This window comes from Phocoena phocoena, chromosome 17, assembly GCF_963924675.1.
Source record: "Phocoena phocoena chromosome 17, mPhoPho1.1, whole genome shotgun sequence".
Taxonomy (NCBI): Eukaryota; Metazoa; Chordata; class Mammalia; order Artiodactyla; family Phocoenidae; genus Phocoena; species Phocoena phocoena.
In genome coordinates, this window is record NC_089235.1 from 36,245,997 (window position 1) to 36,271,237 (window position 25,241).

General features: G+C 35.7%; 1 protein-coding gene across 1 annotated transcript in view; it reads left to right on the plus strand.

Moving 5' to 3' along the window:
* The window catches only part of SLC26A7 (solute carrier family 26 member 7), a 202,424-nt gene that overhangs the window by 67,641 nt on the left and 109,542 nt on the right, over window positions 1–25,241 (plus strand). Inside the window, exon 4 of the mRNA XM_065895196.1 lies at window positions 23,040–23,204. Within this exon, the coding sequence (XP_065751268.1) occupies window positions 23,040–23,204 (165 nt within the window). The remainder of the gene's footprint in view (window positions 1–23,039; window positions 23,205–25,241) is intronic.

Sequence of the window (25,241 nt, forward strand, 5' to 3'; positions counted from 1 at the left end):
GCAGCATGATGCCCTCAGCTTTCTTCTTCTTTCTCAAGATTTTTTGGCTATTCTGGGTCTTTTGTGTTTCCATACAAATTTTAGAATTACTTGTTCTAATTCTACGAAATATGCCATTGATTCTTTGATAAAGACTGAATTTGTAGATTGCCTTTGGTAGTCTGATCATTTTAATAATATTAATTCTTCCAACCTATGAGCACAATATTATCTTTACAATTTTTTTTGTGTGTGTCATCTTCAATTTCATTCATCAGTCTTATAGTTTTCAGGGGACAGTTCTTTTACCACCTTGGTTAGATATACTCTTAGGTATTTTATTCTTTTTTGATGCAATTGTAAATGGGATTGTTTTCTTAATTTCTCTTTCTGATTGTTTATTGTTAGTGTATACAAACAGCAGATTTCTGTATATTAATTTTCTATCCTGTAACTTTACTGAATTCCTATATTAGTTCTAATAGTTTTTGGTGGTGTCTTTAGGATTTTCTATACACAGTATCATATCATTTGCAACTTCTTCCTTTATAATTTGGATTACATTTACTTCTTTTTCTTGTCTAATTGCTCTTGCTAGAACTTCCAATACTATGTTGAATAATAGTGACAACAGTGGGTATCAATGTATTATTTCTGATCTTATAGTAAATGCTTTTAGCTTTTCACCATTGAATATGATGTCAGTTGTGGGGTGTATATGGTCTTTTTTATGTTGAGGTATGTTCCCTTTATACCCAGTTTGTTGAGATTTTTACAAATGGATGTTGAATTTTGTGAAAAGCTTTTTCTGCATCTATTGAGATGATCATATGATTTTTATTCTTCAGTTTGTTAATGTGGTGTATCACATTGATTGATTTGTGGATATTGAGCCATCCTTATATCCATGGATTAAATCCCACTTGATCATGGTATATGATCCTTTTACTGTATTGATTTTGGTTTGCTATTATTTTGTTGAGAATTTTTACATCATTTTTAATCAGTGATACTGTCCTGTAGTTCCCTTTTTTGTGTGTGTGGTGTCTTTGCCTAGTTTTTGTGTCAGGGTAAGACTGACCTCATAGAATGAGTTTGGAAGTGTTCCTTCCTCTACAGTTTTTTGGAATAGTTTGGGAAAGATAGGTGTTAACTCTTCTTTAAATGTTTTGTAAACTTCACCCATGAAACTGTCTGATCCTGGACTTTTATTTGTTTCTTTGTTTTAATTACTGATTCAATTTCATTATTGGTAATTGGTCAGTTCATATTTTATATTTCTTCCTGATTCAGAGCTGGTAGATTGAACTTTTTGAGAATTTATTGATTTCTTCTAGGTTGTCCATTTTATGGGCATATAATTTTTCATAGTAATTTCCTATGACCTCTTGTATTTCTGTGGTGTTGGTTGCATCTTCTCTTTTATTTCTATTTATTTTATTTAATTAGGCCCACTCTCTTTTTTCTTGCTGAATCTGGCTAAAGGTTTGTCCCAATTTTGTTTATCTTGTTTCATTTATTTCTGCTCTGATCTTTATTAATTTTTTCCTTTCTACTAACTTTGAGTTATGCTTATTCTTCTTTTTCTACTTCCTTTATGTGTAGATTAGATTGTTTTTGAGATTTTCCTTGTTTCCTGAAGTAGGATTTTATCACTATAAACTTCCCTCTTAAAGTTACTTTTGTGGTATTCCATGGATTTTGGATCATTGTTTTTCCTTTTTATGTCCAGGTAGTTTTTGGTTGCCTCTTTTATTTTCTCAGTGATCATTTTGTTTTTTAGTAGCATATTGTTTAGCCTCCACATGTTTGTGGTTTTGCATTTTTTTTCTTGTTGATTTCTGATCTCATGACATTGTGGCCAGAAAAGCTGTTTGATATAATTTGAATCTTCTTAAGTTTAGTGAGACATGTTTTGTGGTCTAGCATGTGATCTATTCTGGAGAATGTTCCATCTGCACTTGAAAAGAAGGTGTATTCTGCTGCTTTTGGATGGAATGTTCTCTATGTATCTATTAAGTTTATCTGGTCTAATGTGTCATCTAAGGCCAGTTTTCCTTAGTGATTTTCTGTTTGAATGATCTATTGATGTAAGTGGGTTGTTAAGGTCTGTCACTATTATTGAGTTACTGTTAATTTCTCTATTTCTGTTAATATTTGCTTTATGTATTTAGGTGCTTCTATGTTAGGTGCGTATATATTTAAAGTTGTTATATCTTCTCATTGGATTGATCCCTTTATCATTATGTAATTTCCTTCTTTGTGTCTTATTACAGTCTTTGTTTTAAAGTCTATTTTGTCTCATATAAATATTGCTACCTCACCTTTCTTTTCGTTTTCATTTGCTTACTTTCATTTCCTCATTTCATTTTGTCACTTTCAGTTTGTGAGTGTCTTTATTTCTTTTTTTTTTTTTATTTATTTTTTTTTTTTTGCTGTGCGCGGGCCTCTCACTGTTGTGGCCTCTCCCGTTGTGGAGCACAGGCTCCGGACGCACAAGCCCAGCGGCCATGGCTCACGGGCCCAGCCGCTCCACGGCATGTGGGATCCTCCCGGACTGGGGCACGAACCTGTGTCCCCTGCATCGGCAGGCGGACTCTCAACCACTGCGCCACCAGGGAAGCCCAAGTGTCTTTATTTCTGAAAAGTCTTTTGTAGGCAGCATATATATGAGTCTTGTTTTTTTCTAATCCATTCAGCCACTCTGTGAAGTGGGTTTTTGACTGCAACATTTAGTCTATTAACTTTTAAAATAATTATTGATAGTTATCTACTTATTGCAATTTTGTTAATTGTTTTCTGATTATTTTTGTAGCTGTTTTTTTCTTTATTCTTCTTTTGTTCTCTTCCCTTGTTATTTGATGACTATATTTAGTGTTATTCTTGGATTCCTTTCTCCTTTATTGTGTGTATATATTATAAGTTTCTGTTTTGTAGTTACCATGAGGTTCATATATAACAAGTTAATGATCTCTTGAGTTCAAATGAATTTGAAAAACCTTGCATTTTTACTCATCCCCCCCCACTTAATTTCTTTGAAATCTTATTTTGCATATTTTTGTTTTGTGTATCTCTTAACTACTTATTGTGGATATAGAGGATTTTACTACTTTTGTCTTTTAACCTTTCTGATAGCTTCATAAGTGGTTGATCTGCTGTCTTTACTATATGTTTATCTTTACCAATAAGACTTTACTTTTGTGATTTTTCTTAGTTCTAGTTGTGGCCTTCTCTTTTCCACTTAGAGAAGTCTCTTTATCATTTCTTTTAAAGCCAGTTTAATGGTACTGAACTCTTTTAGCTTTTGCTTGTCTGTAAAACTCTTCACCTCTCCTTCAAATCTGAAAACTATCCTTGGTGGATAAAGTATTCTTGGTCATAGATTTTTTTTTCCTTTCATTATTTTGAATATGTCATGCCACTACCTTCTGGACTGTAAAACTTCTGCTGAAAAGTCAGCTGATAGCTCTATGGTAGTTCCCTTGTATATAACTAGTTGCTTTTCTCTTGTTGCTTTTAAAATTCTTTCTTTAAGTTTTGACATTTTAATTATAATGTGTTTTAATGTGAACCTCTTAGTGTTCATCTTGTTTGGAGCTCTCTGTGCTTCATGGACCTGGATTTCTGTTTCCTTTCCCAGATTAGGAAATTTTCTAATATATTTATTTCTTCAAATAAGTTCTCTGCCCCTTTCTCTCTCTATTCTTCTGCAATCCCTATAATGCTAATGTTACTTTGCTTGATGTTGTCCCAATGTTGTCTCAGCAGTCTCTTCAACTATCCTTATTTTAAAATTCCTTGTTTTCTTTTCTCCATCTGGCTTGAGTGATTTCCCCTAACCTGTCTTCAGTTCACTGATTCATTTCTTTGGTACCATCTAATATTCTGTTGATTTTTTTGTGTGTGTATTTTTAATTAATTTTATTATTCATCTCTTTTTGGTTATCTTTATATTTTCCAACTCTTTGTTAAAATTCTGACTGTGTTCATCCATTCTTCTCCTAAGGTCATTGAGCATGTTTATGATCATTACCTTGAACTCTTTATCAAGTGATTGCTTATCTCCACTTTGTTTATTTCTTTTTCTGGGCTTTTTTCTTACTCCTTTGTTTGGAACATATTCTTCTGTCTCCTCATTTTGCCCAAATCTCTGTGTTTCTTTCTATCTAATAGGTCATTTATGTTTCTGTATCTTAGAGAAGTGACTATGTAGGAGACTTCATGTGGAGCTCAGCAGCACACTCCTCTCTGGTCACCAGAGCTATATGATTGAACGTTTCCTCCTATATGGGCTGTGTGGACCCTTTTAGGGCATATGTGGGCCTAGCTACTGGCCTGGTTGTTTTAAGAACATGCTTCATGTAGTGGTTGTGGGATAGCTGGCCATGAAGTTTGGGAGATCCTGTGGTGGTTCAGTGTCACGGTTGGGCAGGGCTGCATCCTCAGGTAGCTAGCTATCATGGGTCCAGGATGGTGCCGGCCCACTGGTGGGTAAGTATGCCCTCAGGACTAGTAGACTAGAGGGAGGATTTCAAAATGTCACTTGCTAGCACCAGTGTCCTTGTGGTAGAACAACCTCCAAAAAATAGCTGACCCCAGCATCTATGTCCCCAGTTACCTCCTGCCTCTCTAGGAGACTTTCAAAGATCAGCAGTTGGATCTGACCCAGGTTCATTTTAAATCACTGCCTTCATGCTGGGACTTGGAACAACTGAGACGTCACAAACACTCTTCAAGAAGAGAGTTTCTGCTCCTACAACTCTCTGGGATCTCCTGTATGCGAGTCCTCCTGGTCTTTAAAGCCAGACATTATGGGAGCTCATTTTCTTGGTGTAGAACCCCCAGGCTTGGGAACCTGATGTATGACTAGGACCCATCACTTCTTGGGGAGAACCCATGCAGTTGTGATTGTCCTCCCATTCGTGAGTTGCCTACCTAGGGTGTGGTTCTTGACTGTACTGCATCTCTGTCCCTTCTACCCATCTCATTGTGGTTTCCTTTTTATATCTCTGTTTGTATCTCTGCTACTCTTCAGGTTGTTCTCATAGATAGTTTCTCTGTAAATAGTTGTAATATTAGTGTGCCCATAGGAGGAGGTGAGTTCAGGGTTTTCCTACTCCACTATCTTGGCCACACCTCTATTTTATTTTTATTGTGTTTGGATTCTGTTTATTAAATTATTTAGTACTTTTGTATAATTCTTCTTCAGTGGTATTGGTGTATCGTTTTCGTTTTTGTACTATCTCTATCAGATCTAGTTATCAATGCTTTTCTTTCTTCTTAACATTCTTTTCCAATGCTCTTAAGCAATTTATCACACTTTTGGAACATCTAGTCTTTGAAGGTTTTGTACAATCCTCCTTTAAAGAATCTCCCATTGAAATCATTTGATCCCTGGTGCTCTTTGGGGTGACTTTGATAATGTACTCTATTTCTTCTACAAAAATTGATCAGTTTAAGCATTCTATCTCTAATTTGTCAAATTTGGCAATTGAAATTTTGCTAGAAATTTTCTGTAGAAAATTATCCTTTTCGTGCAGCTTTTCAAATTCATTTGTATGTAGGTCTTTAATTTCTTACGATTTTTAAATAATCTCTTATTTTAATCATTTTTCCCCTTTGTCATTTCTTATTTTATCCTTTTTTCATAAACAAATTAGCTGGTGGTTTGTCTATTTGGTTAATTCTTTATTTTTTTAAATAACAGGATTTTGAAATAGTAGATCTTTTTATTTCTATTGGTATCTCTGCTTTTATCTTTATTATTTCCTTCCTTTTGCTATTTTTTAGTTTATTATTTTTCTAGTTTTTGAGCTAGGAATTCAATTTATTTATTATAACTTAAAAATTTTTTATTTATAAAATTATTTAGGACTATGAATTTTCCTATGCTCATCTCTTGAAATATTTTCTATACATTATGATTGTGTTTCAATATTGATATTTTTTAGAAATTTTGTGATTTCAGTTCATATTTCTCCTTTCACCCAACGATTATTTAGGAAAATGGTTTTAAATTTCCAAAAGAATGAGGCTTTTTTTTTCAATTTTGTCTATAATTTCTACTGTTGTTGCATTGTGGTCAGAGATTATTATTTGTAATAGATCTACATTTTCTAATTTACTAACTTTTTCCTTATAACCTAATATATAATAAATTTTTGTGAATGTTTCATGAGCACTTGGGGGAAAACGTGTCTCTTAATGTCTAGCTATAAGTTCTACCTTACTGATTATGTTGTTACATCTTTAATATTATTATTATTTTTGTCTACTTGATCTTTCTTGCATTAAAAAATAGTGCATTCATTACTGTAGGTTGCCTTTATCAAAGTAAACAGACGTTGCCTTGTAGTGGTTTGATCACCTTTTAGGTAAACTGTACAAATGTGAGTCATAATGCATTCAAATGCCTCTCATTCATTGTCATTCATGTAAAATAAATCATTCCTATTTCTCTTCTCCCTTACTATTTCTTTTATGTTCCTAGTATAAAGTGTACTTTTACACCACAGTGATGTAATGTGATATGATTCTATGTTGTAGATTACATTATGGGCTCTTTAAAAACATCTTTATCTAAGTATAAATTCCACATATTTGGAGTTTTGACATATGGACATACCCATGAAACCATCACAACAATCAATATAATGAAAATATCTGTCACTCCCTTAAATTATTCCCCTGACACTTGACCTTCTTCTCATTCCTTTAGGAAACCCCCTTCTCATCAACCACTAAGCACTATCGATTAATTTATATTTTCTAGAGATTTATAAAAATGTATCCATTGTATTATTTTTGTCTGGTTTCTTTCCCTCTGCATAACTTTATTGTTGTTGATTTTCTAGTTTTATTGTAATGGTTTTGTAACACAGTAGGGACCTCTGTGAGTAGAACTCATGCACTATCTGATTGTGACTGAACTGACTGCTCTGGGAATATTTTAATTTCCATTTATGTCATCTATTTATAAGATACTTTAAATGTCTCATTTTAAAAAGAAACGCTGTTACTGATGTAAGTTTGTACTATTATTCTTACTTTTCAACACAAGGAAACATTTTCTAGCCAAAAAACGGTAGCAGCCAAGAGAGGAATTGATTACTTGCTTATAGCAATGAGGTGTTAATTTTGAGACAAGGTAAAACCATTTAAAATGACAGTATCAATAAGCATTTTTGTTGGGGAAACAAACCCTCATTAAAAACTATGGCACTTTGGGCTTCCCTGGTGGCGTAGTGGTTGAGAGTCTGCCTGCCGATGCAGAGGACACGGGTTCGTGCCCTGGTCCAAGAAGATCCCACATGCCATGGAGTGGCTAGGCCTGTGAGTCATGGCCACTGAGCCTGCGTGTCCGGGGCCTGTGCTCTGCAACGGGAGAGGCCACAACAGTGAGAGGTCCACGAACAGGAAAAAAAAAAAAATTATGGCACTTTAAAAACCATTGTTCTCTTTTCCCTGTAGCTCTTATTATTCTCCATAATGGGCACTTTGCCGATTCCTTTTTCCAAGAACTTAGAGGAGTCTGGGATTGTCCCCCATCCATTTACCTTTGGAAATTTCCCCAAACTTTACTTTTCTGAAGCAACCACAGGACAAGATTTCTGCCCTGGGAGATGTGGGGATATACGGCTCCTTTGTTCAACAGTTGCACAAGCATGGGGTGGCATAGGTGGGGATGTTTACTGACAGAGCCTTTTATTATCATACTGGTACATTCTGGAAACACATAGTCTTACGTCTTCACAAATGATAAAAAAACAGCTGCAGACCAAATAAGAGATTTTCCATTTACTTTTGATTTTGTACTAAATATTTTTTTGCATTTTCTAAATAATAAGATCATGAGTATACAAAGGATTTAAGATGTTAACTCATTTAACCTGCTTATTCAACACATCATTCTTACTCCTTCCAGAAAAATTGAATTTATTCTTTTGTAATGCTGGGGAAGACAATCTAAAGTCCCTTTGATGACGTTTTACTATTTCACAACTATTACAGAGAGGAAGCCATTATTCTGTTTACTCTAAATCTTTCCAGCTATGTTTGTACCTGGCAAATCTAAGAAGAAATTCACTTAATAAACTTAGGATTATAACATCCTTAAAATTATAGATTGAAAATTCCACATATTAAAAACAGTAATAATATTTATTATCCTACTATGTGCCAAACTCTGTTCTAAGCTTACTGCATGTATTCATATATTTGATCTCCATCAGCATTTTATGAAATAATATTATACTTCCCAATATACTGATGAACATATTGAAAGTTAAGTGACTTATTTAGAATCTCATAGTTAGGAATTGGTGGGTAGGAGTTGGACTCAAGTATACAGTCACTTAAGTGCTATGCTACACAGCTTTTTAAACTAATACTGAGAAAGGAAGCCAGGAAATTCAATCCAGCACCTGCTCCAGCCAGGCATTGTGCTAGTTCTCTCCTTAAGAGTAGCAGCAGCCTGTGTGCTAGGCATGACTTGTCTGGTAGGGCAATAGACTTGGCTGTACAACTGTGTACCTGCCATTCTTGAGACCTTCAAGGTCCTTTCTAACACCATTTACATGACAACACTTGTATGTCGTTCAGGGCTCAGCTTAAATATAATCATCTCAGACAAACCTTCACTGATATCTCTGAATATGGTTTTAACTGATTATCCTTACTTCCTCTATGAGACATTGCTCATAACTTACATTATAGGACTTCTCAAACTACAAGAAAATGTTTTCCATGTATTTACCTTCCTTTATGGACTGTTAGTTCCTTTTTTTTTTTTTAAGAATCAATAGCTAAAAATACCAATTCTTTTTTTAAACATCTTTATTGGAGAATAATTGCTTTACAATGGTGTGTTAGTTTCTGCTTTATGACAAAGTGAATCAGCTATACATATACATATATCACCATATGTCCTCCCTCTTGAATCTCCCTCCCACCCTCCCCTCTCGGTGGTTGAATAGCACTGTGCTGATCTCCCTGTGCTAAGCAGCTGCATCCTGTTACCTATCTATTTTACAATTGATAGTATATATAAGTCCATGCCACTCTCTGACTTCGTCCCAGGTTACCCTTCCCCCTCCCCATGTCCTCAAGTCCATTCTCTACATCAGCATCTTTATTCCTGTACTGCCCATAGGTTCTTCATAACCTTTTTTAATTCTATATAAAGTGTTAGCGTACGGTGTTTGTTTTTCTCTTTTTGACTTACTTCATTCTGTATGACAGACTCTAGGTCCATCCACCTCACTACAAATAACTCAATTTCATTTCTTTTTACAGCTGAGTAATATTTCTTTATAAAAATGTGCCACATCTTCTTTTTCCATTCATCTGTTGATGGACACTTAGGTTGCTTCCATGTCCTGGCTATCGTAAATAGAGCTACAATGAACATTGTGGTACATGACACCTTTTGAATTATGGCTTTCTCAGGGTATATGCCAAGTAGTGGGAATGCTGAGTCATATGGTAGTTCTATTTTTTAGTTTTTTTAAGGCACTTCCATACTGTTCTCCATAGTGGCTGTATCAATTTACATTCCCACCAACAGTGGAAGATGGTTCCCTTTTCTCCACACCCTCTCCAGCATTTATTGTTTGTAGATTTTTGATGATGGCCATTCTGACTGGTGTGAGGTGATACCTCATTGTAGTTTTGATTTGCATTCCTCTAATGATTAGTGATGTTGAGCATTATTTCATGTGTTTATTGGCAATCTGTAAATCTTCTCTGGAAAAATGTTTATTTAGGGTTTCTGCCCATTTTTGGCTTGGATTGTTAGATTTTTGATATTGAGCTGCATGAACTGCTTGTAAATTTTAGAGATTAATCCTTTGTTAGTTGCTTCATTTGCAAATATTTTCTCCTATTCTGAGGGTTGCCTTTTCATCCTATTTATGGTTTCCTTTACGATGCAAAAGCTTTTAAGTTTTCATTAGGTCCCATTTGTTTATTTGTGTTTTTATTTCCATTTCTCTAGGAGGTGGGTCAAAAAGGATCTTGCTGTGATTTATGTCATAGAGAGTTCTGCCTAGGTTTCCCTTTAAGAGTTTTATAGTGTCTGGCCTTACATTAAGGCCTTTAATCCATTTTGAGTTTATTTTTGTGTATGGCATTAGAGAGTGTACTAATTTCATTCTTTTACATGTAGCTGTCCAGTTTTCCCAGCATCACTTATTGAAGAGGCTGTCTTTTCTCCATTGTATATTCTTGCCATCTTTGTCAAAAATAAGGTGACCATATGTGTGTGGGCTTATCTCTGGCCTTTCTATTCTCCTCCATTGATCTATATTTCTGTTTTTCTGCCAATACCATACTGTCTTCATTACTGTAGCTTTGTAGTATAGTCTGAAGTCCAGGAGCCTGATTCCTTCAGCTCCATTTTTCTTTACCTTGATTGCTTTGGCTATTTGGGTTTTCTTGTGTTTGCATACAAATTTGGAAAGTTTTTGTTCTAGTTCTGTGAAAAATGCCAGTGGTAGTTTGATAGGGATGGAATTGAATCTGTAGATGGCTTTGGGTAGTATAGTCATTTTCACAATGTTGATCCTTCCAATCCAAGAACATGGTATATCTCTCCATCTGTTTGTATCATCTTTAAATTTTTTCATCAGTGTCTTAGAGTTGTCTGCCTACAGGTCTTTTGTCTCCTTAGATAGGTTTATTCCTAGGTATTTTATTCTTTTCTTTACAGTGGTAAATGGTAGTGTTTCCTTAATTTCTCTTTCAGATTTTTCATCATTAGTGTATAAGAAAGCAAGAGATTCCTGTGCATTAATTTTGTAACCTGCTACTTTACCAAATTCATTGATTAGCTCTAGTAGTTTTCTGGTAGAGCCTTTAAGATTCTGTATGTAGAGTATAATTTTACCTGCAAACAGTGACAGTTTTACTTCTTCTTTTCCAATTTGGATTCCTTTTATTCCTTTTTCTTCTCTGATTTCTGTGGCTAAAACTTCCAAAACTATGTTGAATAATAGTGGTGACAGGGGAACCCTTGTCTTATTCCTTATCTTAGAGGGAATGGTTTCAGTTTTTCACCATTGAGAAAGATGTTGGCTGTGGGCTTGTCATATATGGCCTTTATTATGTTGATGTAGGTTCCCTCTATGCCTACTTTCTGAAAGGTATTTATCATAAATGGGTGTTGAATTTTGTTGAAAGCTTTTTCTGCATCTATTGAGATGATCATATTGTTTTATCTTTCAATTTTTTATAGTGGTATATCACATTGATTGATTTGTATATATTGAAGAATCCTTGCATTTCTGGGATAAACCCCACTTGATTGTGATGTATGATCCTTTTAATGTGTTGTTTGCTGGTACTTTTGTTGAGGAGTTTTACATCTATGTTCATCAGTGATATCAGCCTATAGTTCTCTTTCTTTGTGACATCTTTGTCTGGTTTTGGTATCAGAGTGATGTTGGCCTCATAGTATGAATTTAGGAGTTTCCCACACTCTGCTATATTTTGGAAGATTTTCAGAAGGATAGGCGTTAACTCTTCTCTAAACATTTGATGATTTCGCCTGAGAAGCCGTCTGGTCCTGGGCTTTTGTTGGAATTTTTTTTAATCACAGTCTCAGTTTAAGTACTTGTGATTGGTATGTTTATACTTTGTATTTCTTCCTGGTTCAATGTCAGAAGGTTGTGCATTTCTAAGAATTTGTCCATTTCTTCCAGATTGTCCATTTTATTGGCATAGAGTTGCTTGTAGTAATCTCTCATGATTTTTTTTTATTTCTGCATTGTCAGTTGTTACTTCTCCTTTTTCATTTCTAATTCTATTGATCTGAGCCTTCTCCCGTTTTTTTTTTTTTTTTTTATGATTCTGGCTAATGGTTTATCAATTTTGTTTATCTTCTCAAAGAACCAGCTTTTAGCTTTGTTGATCTTTGCTATTGTTTCCTTCACTTCTTTTTCATTTATTTCTGATCTGGTCTTTATTATTTCTTTCCTTCTGCTAACTTTGGAGGTTTCTTGTTCTTCTTTCTCTAATTACTTTACGTGTAACATTAGGATTTTTGTTTAAGATGTTTCTTGTTTCTTGAGGTAGGATTGTATTGCTATAAACTTCCCTCTTAGAACTGCTTTTGCTACATCCCATAGGTTTTGGGTCATTGTGTTTTTATTGTCATTTGTTTCTAAATATTTTTTGATTTCCTTTTTGATTTCTTCAGTGATCTCTTGGTTATTAAGTAGTGTATTGTTTAGCCTCCATACATTTGTATTATTTACAGATTTTTTTCCTATAATTCATACGTAATCTCATAGCGTTGTCATCAGAAAAGGTAATTGATACGATTTTGATTTTCTTAAATTTACCAAGGCTTGATTTGTGACCCACGATATGATCTATCCTGAAGAATCTTCCATGAGCACTTGAGAAGAAAGTGTATTCTGTTGTTTTTGCATGGAATGTCCTATAATTATCAATTAAGTCCATCTTGTTTAATGTATCATTTAAAACTGTGTTTCCTTATTTATTTTCATTTCGGATGATCTGTCCATGGGTGAAAGTGGGGTGTTAAAATCCCTTATACTATGATTTTGTTACTGTTGATTTCCCCTTTTATGTCTCTTACCATTTGCCTTATGTATTGAGGTGCTCCTATTTTGGGTGCATAAATATTTACAATTGTTATATCTTCTTCATGGATTGATCCCTTGATCATTATGTAGTGTCCTTCTTTGTCTCTTGTAACAGCCTTTATTTTAAAGTCTATTTTGTCTGTTATGAGAATTGCTACTCTAGTTTTCTTTTGTTTACTGTCTGCATAGAATATCTTTTTTCATCCCCTCACTTTCAGGATGTATGTGTCCCTAGGTCTGAAGTGGGTTTTTTGTAGACAGCATATATATGGGTCTTGTATTTGTATCCATTCGGCCAGTCTATGACTTTTGGTTGGAGCATTTCATCCATTTACATTTAAGGTAGTTATCGATATGTATGTTCCTATTACCATTTTATTAATTTTTTTGTGATTGCTATTGTAGGCCTTTTCCTTCTCTTGTGTTTCCTGCCTAGAGAAGTTTCTTTAGCATTTACTATAAAGCTGGTTTTGTGGTGCTGAATTCTCTTAGCTTTTGCTCATCTGTAAATGTTTTAATTTCTCTGTCAAATCTGAATGAGATCCTTGCTGTTTAGAATAATGTTGGTTGTAGTTTTTTCCCTTTCATCACTTTAAATATGTCCTGCCACTCCCTTCTGGCTTGCAGAGTTTCTGCTGAAAGATCAGCTGTTAACCTTATGGGGATTCCCTTGTGTGTTTTTTGTTGTTTTTCCCTTGCTGCTTTTAATATATAGTCTTTGTATTTAATTTTTGATAGTTTGATTAATATGTGTCTTGACGTGTTTCTCCTTGGATATATCCTGTATGGGACTCTCTGCACCTCTCGCACTTGATTGACTATTTCCTTTCCCATATTAGGGAATTTTTCAACTATAATGTCTTTAAATATTTTCTTAGTGCCTTTCTTTTTCTCTTCTTCTTCTGGACCCCTATAATTCGAATGTTGGTGCATTGAATGTTGTCCCAGAGGTCTCTGAGAGTGTCCTCAATTCTTATCATTCTTTTTTCTTTATTCTGCCCTGAGGTAATTATTTCCACTATTTTATCTTCCAGGTCACTTATCTGTCCTTCTGCCTCACTTATTCTGCTATTGATTCCTTCTAGAGAATTTTTAATTTCATTTATTGTGTTGTTCATCATTGTTTGTTTGCTCTTTAGTTCTTCTAGGTCCTTGTTAAACATTTCTTGTATTTTCTCCATTCTATTTCCAAGATTTTGGACCATGTTTACTATCATTACTCTGAATTCCTTTTCTGGTAGACTGCCTACTTCCTCTTCATTTGTTTGGTCTGTTGTGTTTTTACCTTCCTTCATCTGCTGTGTGTTTCTCTGTCTTCTCGTTTTGCTTAACTTACTGTATTTGGGGTTTCCTTTTCCAGGTTCATAGTTCCCATTGTTTTTGGTGTCTGCCCCAGTAGCTAATGCTGGTTCAGTGGGTTGTGTAGGCTTCCTGGTGGAGGGGACTGGTGCCTGTGTTCTGGTGGATGAGGCTGGCTCTTTTCTTTCTGGTGGGCAGGACTGTGTCTGGTGGTATGTTTTGGGCTGTCTCTGACCTTGTTATGATTTTAAGCAGCTTCTCTGCTAATGGGTAGTGTTGTGTTCCTGTCTTGCTAGTTGTTTGGCATAGGGTGTCCAACACTGTAGCTTGCTAGTTGTTCAGTGGAGCTGGGTCTTAGCCTTGAGATGGAGATCTCTCAGAGAGCTTTCACCATTTGATATTACGTGGAGCCAGGAGGTCTCTGGTGGACCAGTGTCCTGAACTCAGCTCTCCCACCTCAGAGGCACAGGCCTGACACCTGGCCGGAGCACTGAGACCCTCTCAGCCACAAGGCTCAGAATAAAAGGGAGAAAAAAAGAAAGAAAGAAAGAAAAAATAAAGTTATTTAAATAAAAAATAATTATTAAAAATAAAAAAATCATAACATAATAAAAAAAGAAAAAGAAAGAAAGAAGAGAGAAATCAAACCAAAAAGCAAGTCCAGCAATGATAACAAGTGCTAAAAACTATACTAAAAAAAAGGACAGACAGAACCCTAGGACAAATGGTAAAAGCAAAGCTATACAGACAAAATCACACAAAGAAACATATACATACACATTCACAAAAAGAGAAAAATGAAAAAAATACATATATCTTTGCCCCCAAAGTCCACCACCCCAATATTGGCATGATTCGTTGTCTATTCAGTTATTCCACAGATGCAGGGACATCAAATTGATTGTGGAGATTTAATCTGCTGCTCCTGAGGCTGCTGGGAGAGATTTCCCTTTCTCTTCTTTGTTCACACAGCTCCTGGGGTTCAACTTTGGATTTGGCCCTGCTTCTGCATGTAGGTCACCTGAGGGCATCTGTTCTTCACTCAAACAGGACGGGGTTAAAGGAGCTGCTGATTAGGGGGCTCTGGCTCACTTAAGCGGTGGGGAGGGAGGGGTACAGAATGTGGGGCAAGCCTGTGGGGACAGAGACAGGCATGATGTTGCAACAGCCTGAGGTGCTCTGTGTTCTCCCAGGGAAGTTGTCCCTGGATCACGGGACGCTGGCAGTGGCGGGCTCCACAGCCTCCTGGGAGAGGAGGTGTGGATAGTGACCTGTGCTTTCACATAGGCTTCTTGGTGGCTGCAGAAGCAGCCTTAGCGTTTCGTGCCCGTCTCTGGTGTCTGCGCTGATAACCGCCACTTGCACCTCTCTCTGGAGCTTCTTTAGGCGATGCTCTGAATCCCCTCTCTTCGTGCTCCCCGAAACAATGGTCTCTTGCCTCTTAGGTACGTCCAGACTTTTTCCCGGACTACGTCCTGGCTAGCTGTGGTGCACTAATCCCCTTCTGGCTGTGTTCACGCAGCCAATCCCAGTCCTCTCCCTGGGATCTGACGTCCAAATCCTGAGCCTCAGCTCCCAGCCCCCACCCATCCTGGCTGGCAGGTGAGCAGACAATGTTCTCAGGCTGGTGAGTGCTGGTTGGCACTGATCCTCTGTGCAGGAATCTCTCCGCTTTGCTCTCTGCACCCCTGTTGCTGTGCTCTCTCATATGTGGCTCCGAAGCTTTTCCCCTGCCATCCCCCTTCTCTGCCAGTGTATGGGCTTCATAGTCTGTGGAAACTTGTCCTCCTTCACAGCTCTCTACCAGTGGTACAGGTCCCATCCTTATTCTTTTGTCTCTGTTTTTTTTCTTTTTTCTTTTGCCCTACCCAGGTATGTGGGGAGTTTCTTGCCTTTTGGGAAGTCTGAGGTCTTCTGCCAGCATCAATATGTGTTCTGTAGGAGTGTTCCACATGTACATGTATTTCTGATGTATTTGTGTGAAGGAAGGTTATTTCCACGTCTTACTTTTCTGCCATCTTGAATGTCTCTCTGGAGACATTCAAGTTAGTTTCTATATAACAGAGACTGTCGAGCTCTATAATTCTAACAGCTGGTACAGAATAAACATGAGTTGAATAACTTGTATAAGAATAAGATCAATTTAATGCTAGTAGTATCACTATGTCAAATAACCAAAATTAAATTGAGATTTTATTTTTACCTTTTCTAATTTATCATTTTCTCCCTCCATCCCCCACAAGAAGACACATGCACACACCAAGGCTAATAATATCATGCTTCAATCACCCCATTTTAAATCTTTATCATTTTCTTTAGCTAAGGCAGAATGGAAGGCAGAAGAGTCAAATTGTTGTCCATCCCTAGCAGTTCTGATTCTCACTGCCTCTTGCTTTAGAGGCTTTTTATTTTCTAGAAAAGTCTGAGAACTGAAAAGATTATGAGGCTGCCTTCAAACATGCAATTCCAAATAAAATAATTCTTAAGCCCTGTGACTTTCTGATATATTCCACAATAAAAAATCAAATAAAACATAATTTGTGTTTGTTTCCTAAGCATATGATAAGTCTGCCTACTGGATAATCCAATATTTGTCTCATATCTGTTCTCCATTCCTGCTATGTCCAGTTTAGCTGCTTTTGTCCTTTTTCCTCTTGCTACTCTTCTCATACTAACCTTTGAAACCAGCTAGTTGTTTCACATTTTATCATCAGATTGATCCTACCAAAGCACAGCTCTGATTTTTGAGCCAGTGTTTTGAGCCACACTTGTTTGCAAAATTAAGTGTTTAATAAATGTATGGAAGAGTGATGTCCCTCACACCTGGAAAACTCTCTTTTCACTACTTTTAAGGTGCTCCATACTTGGACTTCAAAATGTCTTGCTTTATTTTTTATTACTCCCTTTTGGCTAGTTGTTCTTCTAAACTAACAACTCCGTGTCTTCTGAGCATATCCCATGCTGTCCTGCTTTATACTCATATTCTTCCCTCTTTCTGAAATGCTTTCTAATAACTTCTTCTTGTATTCCTTAAGTGTCAAGATACACTTTTATTCCTATCCAGCACTATTTCATTCTCCTTCTGAAAACTAGTGGCACATTTTCTATTCCTCCCTTTTATACGTGTACAGACTTATCTTGGTGTGGTTATTTACACATATCATGCCTCTAAACCCAGCTGCCTGGAGCTTCTGGAGTTCCTCTTTTCCCCTGTCCCCATGTATTGCAGAACTCAGGAATTCATATTAAACAACACATGCATGTTGGAGAAATGTAGACTTACCTGAAGTTTCTGTGAGAGAGGTAGAGGAGGTTTTCTTTTCTTTTCTTTCTTTTTTTAAAAAAAACAAACCTTGATTTAGAGTAATTTTTGATTTTCAGTAAAGTTGCAAGGCTAGTACACACAGTTGCCACATACCCCACCCACCCACAGTTTCCCCTATTATTAATATCTACATTAGCATGGTGCATTAGTCACAACTAATGAATCAGATTGATACATTGCTGTTAAGTAAAGTCGATATACGGTAATCAGATTTCCTTAAATTTTACCTAATGTTATTTTTTGTTCTAGGATCCCATCTGGTATATCACATTACATTTGGTTGTCTTGTCTCCTGGTAGGCTCTTCTTAACTGTGAAAATGTCTGAGGCTTTTCTTGTGTTTGATGATCTTGACAGTTGTGAGGACTACTGGTCAGTATTCTCTAGAATGTCCCTCAATTGGGATTTGTCTGATGTTTTTCTTATGATTAAACTGGGGTTGTGGGTTTGGGGGAGGAAAATGAGAGAGACGGAGTGATATTCTCATCACATCTTACTAACAGTATAGACTATCAATATAACTTATCACTCTTAATGTTAACCTGGATCACCTGGTTGAACTAGCGCTAGTTTGTTAGGTTTCTCTAAGTTACTCTATTTTCCACTTTTCCATACTGCATTTTTTGGAAAAAAGTCAATATGCACAGCCTACTCTTAACATGTGAGAGTTACGTTAAAAGAGAGTTAAGATAAAAGTGGGGATTATCTACATAAATTACTGGAATTCTTCTGAACAGTAGTTTTCCAACTCTCCCATTTTAAAATTTAGTCAATCATTTATATCAGTATGGATTCAAGCATATTTATTTTATCCTTTGGGTTATAATTCAGTACTACTTTATGTTGTTCTTCAGATTGTTCCAGCTTTGAACATTGGGAGCTTTTTTGCAGTTGGCTTCTATGTCCCTCCTTAATGTACTCCCACTTATTTGTTTGTTATTTAATTTTGGAGTTCTTTTTCACTTTCTGGCACTACAAGATGATCCAGGCTCATAGTGTATATTTCCTACCCTAGTCCTAGAATCAGCCATTTTTCTAAGGAGATCTGGTCTCTTTCATTGGACAATGGTATTAGAGATTAAGATCTGGGTGTGAGGTGTGCCACAGGGGTGTTGTTGGCTTCTAAGCCATTTCAGCTGACACAGCAAGGACATATATGTGTGTATATCAACAAAAGTATGTAAACATACCTATATATTTCTAAATGTATCCATCTATATCTGTGTTAAACTAAACATGGTTTCCTACTGATGTCTGCAACTCTTATCCCTCCCATACTGATGGTTCTAGCCTTCTCCCCTTGCTTGTCTATAACTTATGCAATAGTGAGAAACCTGGCTCTCACTGTCTATCATCCATTTACTTAATTTTTCAATTCCAGTGTATATTTATAGTGGTTTCAGAATTGTTAACCTCTACTCCCATAGGAAATAACTTTATCAACTCAAGTACAGTGTTTCTTTTTTGCCTTTGGTTTTACATTCTTTACCAATTTCCAGAGCTATTCACATGAGCACATTTTCTGCATTCCTTTCAGTGAGGTTTGTTCATACATTTAGCAAGTCTTAAAAATCTGTACATTGTATGAGTCCATTTAAATGACACTCTAGAAAAAGCAAAACATATATAGAGAGTAAATGAAGCATTGGTCATCGGTTAGATTCTTTGTCACATTCTGCATTCCATCCTGGGGTCTCCTGACCTCCAAATGATTTTCTAAGTATTTGCACACATTAAGGTTCATGGGTTTTGACAAATGCTTAATGTCATATATACACTATTATAGCATCATACAGAATAATTTCACCATCCTAAAAAGTTCCCTATGTTTCACCTTTTACATACTTTCCAACACCTAAGCCCCTGGCAACTACTGATCTGCTTACTGTCTATATAGTTTTGCCTTTTCTAGAATGTCATATAAATGGAATCATGCAGTATGTGGCCTTTCCAGACTGTCTTCATTTGCTTACAATATTCATTTAAGATTCATCCATGTCTTTGCATGGCTTGATAAGCCATTCCTTTTTATTACTGAATAGTATGGAGAAGGGCTTTATATTCTGAATTCCACAGCACATAACCTCATAGGTATCCACCTGACATTTTTTTCTCATGTTCTCTTGTCACACAGAGGTTTTTTCTGCCATATCCCTATACAGTACTCAGTTGTTTTCCTATTATCACGAACAATTTAGCTCTCTCCCCCTAACCTGCATACTATACTCAATAGAGAACAAAGGGCTTTTAGGGTTTTAGCTCCCACTCAAACAGCTTCTTAGACCTTACCTCCCTATTAATACCTACATTACAGTTCTTTATGCTCCTGGTTAACATTCTCTGCTCCCAACATCAGCATTTCATCTCACTTTATAAGTTCTTTCAAAGTGTGAGTTATATCTTTATCTCTGTATTCTGCAACAGTGTTGTGCCTTGCCCCTAGTAGGTATTCAATAAATATTCACTGAACAAACAAATAAGTGATTTGGTATAATGTGAGAGCCAGATTGCAGACAAACTGACAAAACCTGAAATGCATGCAATATTCCATGCACTTGGGTAGTATAGCTGTTTTCTATGCACTCTTTTCTTTTTTCACTACTTGAAGGCCACTTGCAAAAAATGGCCTGAAATCTGACATACATTCAATTTATATAGAACATATGGTGTTTATAAAAGCATTACCAAATAGTATCATGCTAGTGAACCTTGATAATGTGTGTCAGAGGTTTTCAGCATTAGCCCAGAACATCAACATTACTACAAACAGCTGAAATATATTGTAAGAAATTTATTTTCTCATAAAATGTTGCATGGGCAAGTTTTTGGGAATTAGCTAGCCAGATTAGAATTATCATCATTCCTATTATTAGTAAAAGGCGTTGATGTAGCTCTTTATTAAGTCATTAGCTTAAAAATTGTTTAACATTGGCATAAAATTTAAACACTAGGCCTCCAAGTGAAATATTCTAGAAGGATCCTCATTTTACATACTTAAATTCCAGAAAAATCTTGGAAACAACAGTTCCATCTGTGGGCACCTCTTACAAAGCCTGTGTTGCACAGGTACTTGCTGCCTTCTACCTGTGTACCTCAACCTCTGTATGCTAGATCCCTAATTTTGATGTGAATAAACTGTTGAGATTTGGGTGCTGGGGAAAGGGGAGTTCTTAAATTTCTCCTTCTTCTCTCTCCTCCTTGTCCTATCCCTCCTCCTCCTCCTCCTCTTCCTCTTTTTCCTTCTTAAAATGTCTGCCATTGTTTTGGGTTATGGAGAATGTTGTCATCCAGAAGAAAGTAATTTCTCTTTAGCTAAATCTCACATGTTTGCAATCATCTTTTACATACACAATATTTTGTATCAGAAATGAGGTCTTAAGGGGCTTGTTGAACTTTCAAAGTCAAGAATTGTCCATTTTAGGAATTTATTCGTTGCTGGGAAGATTTTTTTTTTTTAAGTATAAAACTACGAGTAGAATATTACAAAAATACTTTGAGTCTTTGGATAAGTTTTAAATCTTTTTGATTTATATTGTAAGGTAGGTACATATATTTTGAACATTTGAAAGGGCTGAACTCTTTTTATATCTTGAACTTTTCCCATACCCTTCCATTTGTAACTTTCAGGTTGTGGAAATGACATAAAGAAGTTGCTACTAGAAGATGGTGGTTAGCTGGAAGTTGTTGGTGTATCACTTCAGGTTAGGTGATGTTTGTTTCTCAGGCATGAGAAAACATTAACTCTTTTAAGTAGATGCTGGGTAGGAAACAAATAAAAACCAGAAAATAAAATGGTGATAATCTATACGAGGCCTCCCAAAGGAGTTTACTTCTCAAAATAAATGAAAATAAGATTTCTTGTCATACAGATAAGAACTTTCTAACATTCCATGTATGCATAAAATTCCATATATGCAAACAGGTTTCACAATTTGAAACATTTGGATTGCTTGTATACTGCATTTAGCTGAAATGAAAATCCAACTCTCTGGAGTTCATCTTACCCCAATAATATGCTAATTTCATCCTCATGGCCTTTAAGAGTTAGTGTCATAATTTGCAACTAACTAGTAGAAAGATACTTGGGAAAAACTGTTTCAGTATTTTTCTTAACTAATTGTGTTTTCAGGATGAAGATCAACAGACTATGAATCAGTGTGTTCCAACTGTACCTATACTATTGATTGATTGGGTATTTCCCTTGGGACATTTCTATTTGACAAACTGACACATAGATGCAAACAGTTCAAATACATTTCTTTCTGCACTGATAAATTTGTTCATGTTCTCCAGAAGTGGAAAATATGGTGTGACCTTTTCTACATTTTGAAATCTCGTGGCTAGTTTTCCATGCTGGGTAAATATATATGGCACCTTATGACATTCAATGTACATCACATATGTTGCACATTTTACAGGTTTCAAAGCTCTTTCATATGTTACTTCACATTCACTTTACAACAATTCTGCAATATCAATAGGGCAGACATCATTCTAATTACTTATAGATCATGAGGCTTGGAAATTTTTAACAGATTTTCTATAGTCACAAAAACTAGGATGTGGTAGAGCCAGAATCAGAACTTAAGTTTTCAGATTTGAGCCCAGAAAACTCCACCCTAATACAAGTTTAGAGTATTACTGCTTTTGGCCAAGGGACATTGTGATATGATGGAAATGATATATTTTGCAATATATGCTCTGGTGGTACTTAGACAGCACTTTATACTTCTCATATTTATCACTGTGACCTTTTGATAGAAAGAGATCTAATTGCTATTCTTTCCTTTGATTTCTTTAATAGTTAATCTTATTTTCCAACAAGAATTTTAAGACCTGACCTAAATATTATAATTAACACATTAAGAGGATATATCAGCGTGACCCACTTTGTGTTCATTTTCCAGTGTGGATACTCATTAATGTAATTTAATGTTACTTTCAAAACAACAAATCTCTATGACTGAGTTTACATGGATGCATTCAGTCAAAGAGTGGGCCATCTCCTAAAAGTTCTTTCTCTGCACTAATCATTGCAATGTTAGTAGTTAGTAGAGAAAAGAGAATTGATTTTTGCTGCCATCTTTTGTCCAGCAGAGCTCAATGCACACCTTCTACTCAGATGAGATTATTTTGTCTGGCCATGAAATAGTTTTGCAATTGAGCATGATGCTAGAAGCAGAAAGGAAAAGTTTAAGAAGAATGACTTTCCTACTGATTCCTGGGTTTCTTAAGACATATTCCTTTAACCTATTTCTGTCTTTTGCTCTTCTCCATATACACATAAGTCCTGATGTTTTCCTATTAATATTTGCCCTTTACAGCTACTTGATGGAGTATCTAGTCAAAACAGTAGGTTTCCATTTCTCAGAACCTGGCAGAAACTCAAGAAATGGCTTTTCCTCCTCAATGCTTTTGAAGTTTTAAGCCTACTGAGTATAAAGTAGTGAATCATGTCCTTTGGATTAAAAAAAAATTATAGATATGATAATGCAAATTTTATTTTTCCCCACAGAACCCCATATATTAACTGATTTGAACATATTTCCTTTTTTGTAACATATATTATTAGGAAAAGAGAAAAAAAGTCAATATTCAGAAAAAAATCTGTGTTAACTTTAACTGAAGCACTTGTAATTGTACCCCAAAACATCTGGGGAATCTTGGAAACTAGTAATGTTCTCAAGAAAACTCAAGCTACTGAATATATAAAATTTAAGGAGCACATTTTACATCAGTTCCCTATGTCTGTGTATTGAAAATGAAAGTGTGTCAGATATTAATCCTTCTAGGAAGCTTGGGAAGTTTCATCTTCCTTTGTCCTCTTAGGTGGCCATGTTTGTGCTACAACTGGGTAGTGCCACATTCCTGCTTACAGAACCTGTGATCAGTGCGATGACAACTGGGGCTGCCACCCATGTCGTGACTTCACAAGTCAAATATCTCTTGGGAATGAAAATGCCGTATATATCTGGACCACTTGGATTCTTTTATGTGAGTTTTTCCGTATGTCTTTGTTCATATATTTTGGGTGTGTGTTTCACATAGTAAAATTTGGTTAATTACAATGTTGAGATTATTCTATTTTAAAGCAACTTGGGCTTAAATAAAATCTTTTAGGATATTTTTAATGTGATTAAGGGTATGAAACTAATTAGTAAAACCTACTAATTTGGGGAGCAATTCTTTGTAATAAACAATTAAATACGGTATAATTTGGGAACATGGTTGGAAAAATAGCTTGAATTTATCTGTGACCAGATATGTTGCTAACTTCTAATGGAAGCCATCTACCAGGCTTATGGCCCAGTGTAACAACAGTACACCTTACCACATTCTTTGCATATTGTGAACCCTGGTATAGATCAAATCAGAGGCTTGGTCAAAACTGGAGTCGAGTCCCAATAGCAGACAATCAGTTATTAAAAGTCACTTGAACCTGAGATAGGAACATGTGTCCAGTTTGAACATATTATCCTAATAATTCCCCATTCTTCTTGGTCTCTTTTTGAAGCTGACCTAAAATTTATGACTGCTCAGGAAGTCACATCCTATTGGAGTTTTATAAGAAAATCAATGTCTTGTTAATGAAGTTGAGAGCAACCAGACTTCATTTTATTTAATTTTATATTGTAGAGGAGGAAAAGTATATTTTCCTTCTATCCTTGAGGAGCTGGGGCTCCTGTAACAAAAGACTAACAAGAGAAAAACAAACAAGTATATTAGCATGTATATTTCATATACACATGGGAGAAACTCCGGGATTAGTAACTCAAAAGAAGTGGCTAGGATTTGGGTTTAAACACTATCTTTAGTTAAAACAAAGGAATAAGAGTTGAGGGAAGCAAGTTATGAGAAGGTGACCATGAAAAATACAGTGAACATGGGTAAGATTTATTATGCAGGTTTAAATCACTGCCTTCTCCATTGGTAAGAATCTCTTGTGATTTAGAGTCATCTTTTTCTTCCTGGTACTAAGAGGAAGACACCCTTGCGAACAGAGATTTTCTATATAAATGTAAATTTCTCTATGAAAGGGTAACTTACACTGTTCTCAGAGGTTTCCTGTGTCTGCTGTTTCTCAAAATAATAAGCTAAAAATAATTCTTATACCAAAGAGGCATATTTTGGAGTGGCATATTCTGGTCTCCTACAATGTAATGTTCTATACTGAATTACATTAATGTTTTATAATGAGAGTATTCCCATTCCTAATATTCTTGCTCTTAATCAAGGAATGGCTGAATAGTAGCTCCATATATAGAAATTTAATAAATTATCTAATTCCTGTTATTGAGGTGGTTTGTGGTATTTCACCATTATACACAGCTCATTGAAGATTTGTTTTATTCCTATGTTCTAGTTTGCATCCCTGATGATTTCATTGAGATCAATTCCTAGTTATGGAATCACTGGATTAAAATATTTTTGCCAAATATCAATCTGAAAAGCTGTACCAATTAATATTTACTCTCATCGTCAACTCTGATTATTACTATTTTTAAAATTTGCCATTTTGTTATGTGAAAAATAGTATCACTTTTCTGTTTGTGTGTTTCTCTGATTAGTTGGTAAAGTAGTTAATATAGATAGTAATTGGCAACACAAAGCTGGAAGCTTGTTCTAAATTTTTGTTATTTAAGCAATATCTTGCTTAGTGATTCATTCATTATAAGAAAGCATAAAACTAAAACAAGAACACTAAAACTGGAAGTGGAAACAATATAATTTCAAGCTCTAAATCAAACAAAAGTAGATCAAAATAGCTGTAAGTTATCAGGTGACTGGCTGAGTTAAAACTTTTGGTGATGCCAGGTGTGCACCAACAGAACCAAATCAGTACTAGATTCTGTCCTGATATCCTGGCTGGGAACAACATGCTTGTCTGTGCATGAGCAGTGTAAAGAAAGGAGTGCAGGTTACAAGCTGGCCATTTCAGTCATATTCACATTACACAAATAATCATTCCTTTTTTCACTAGTTGTGTTAAAGAAGCTGGACAGCCGGATATGAGAACATTTGGTCTTTCAG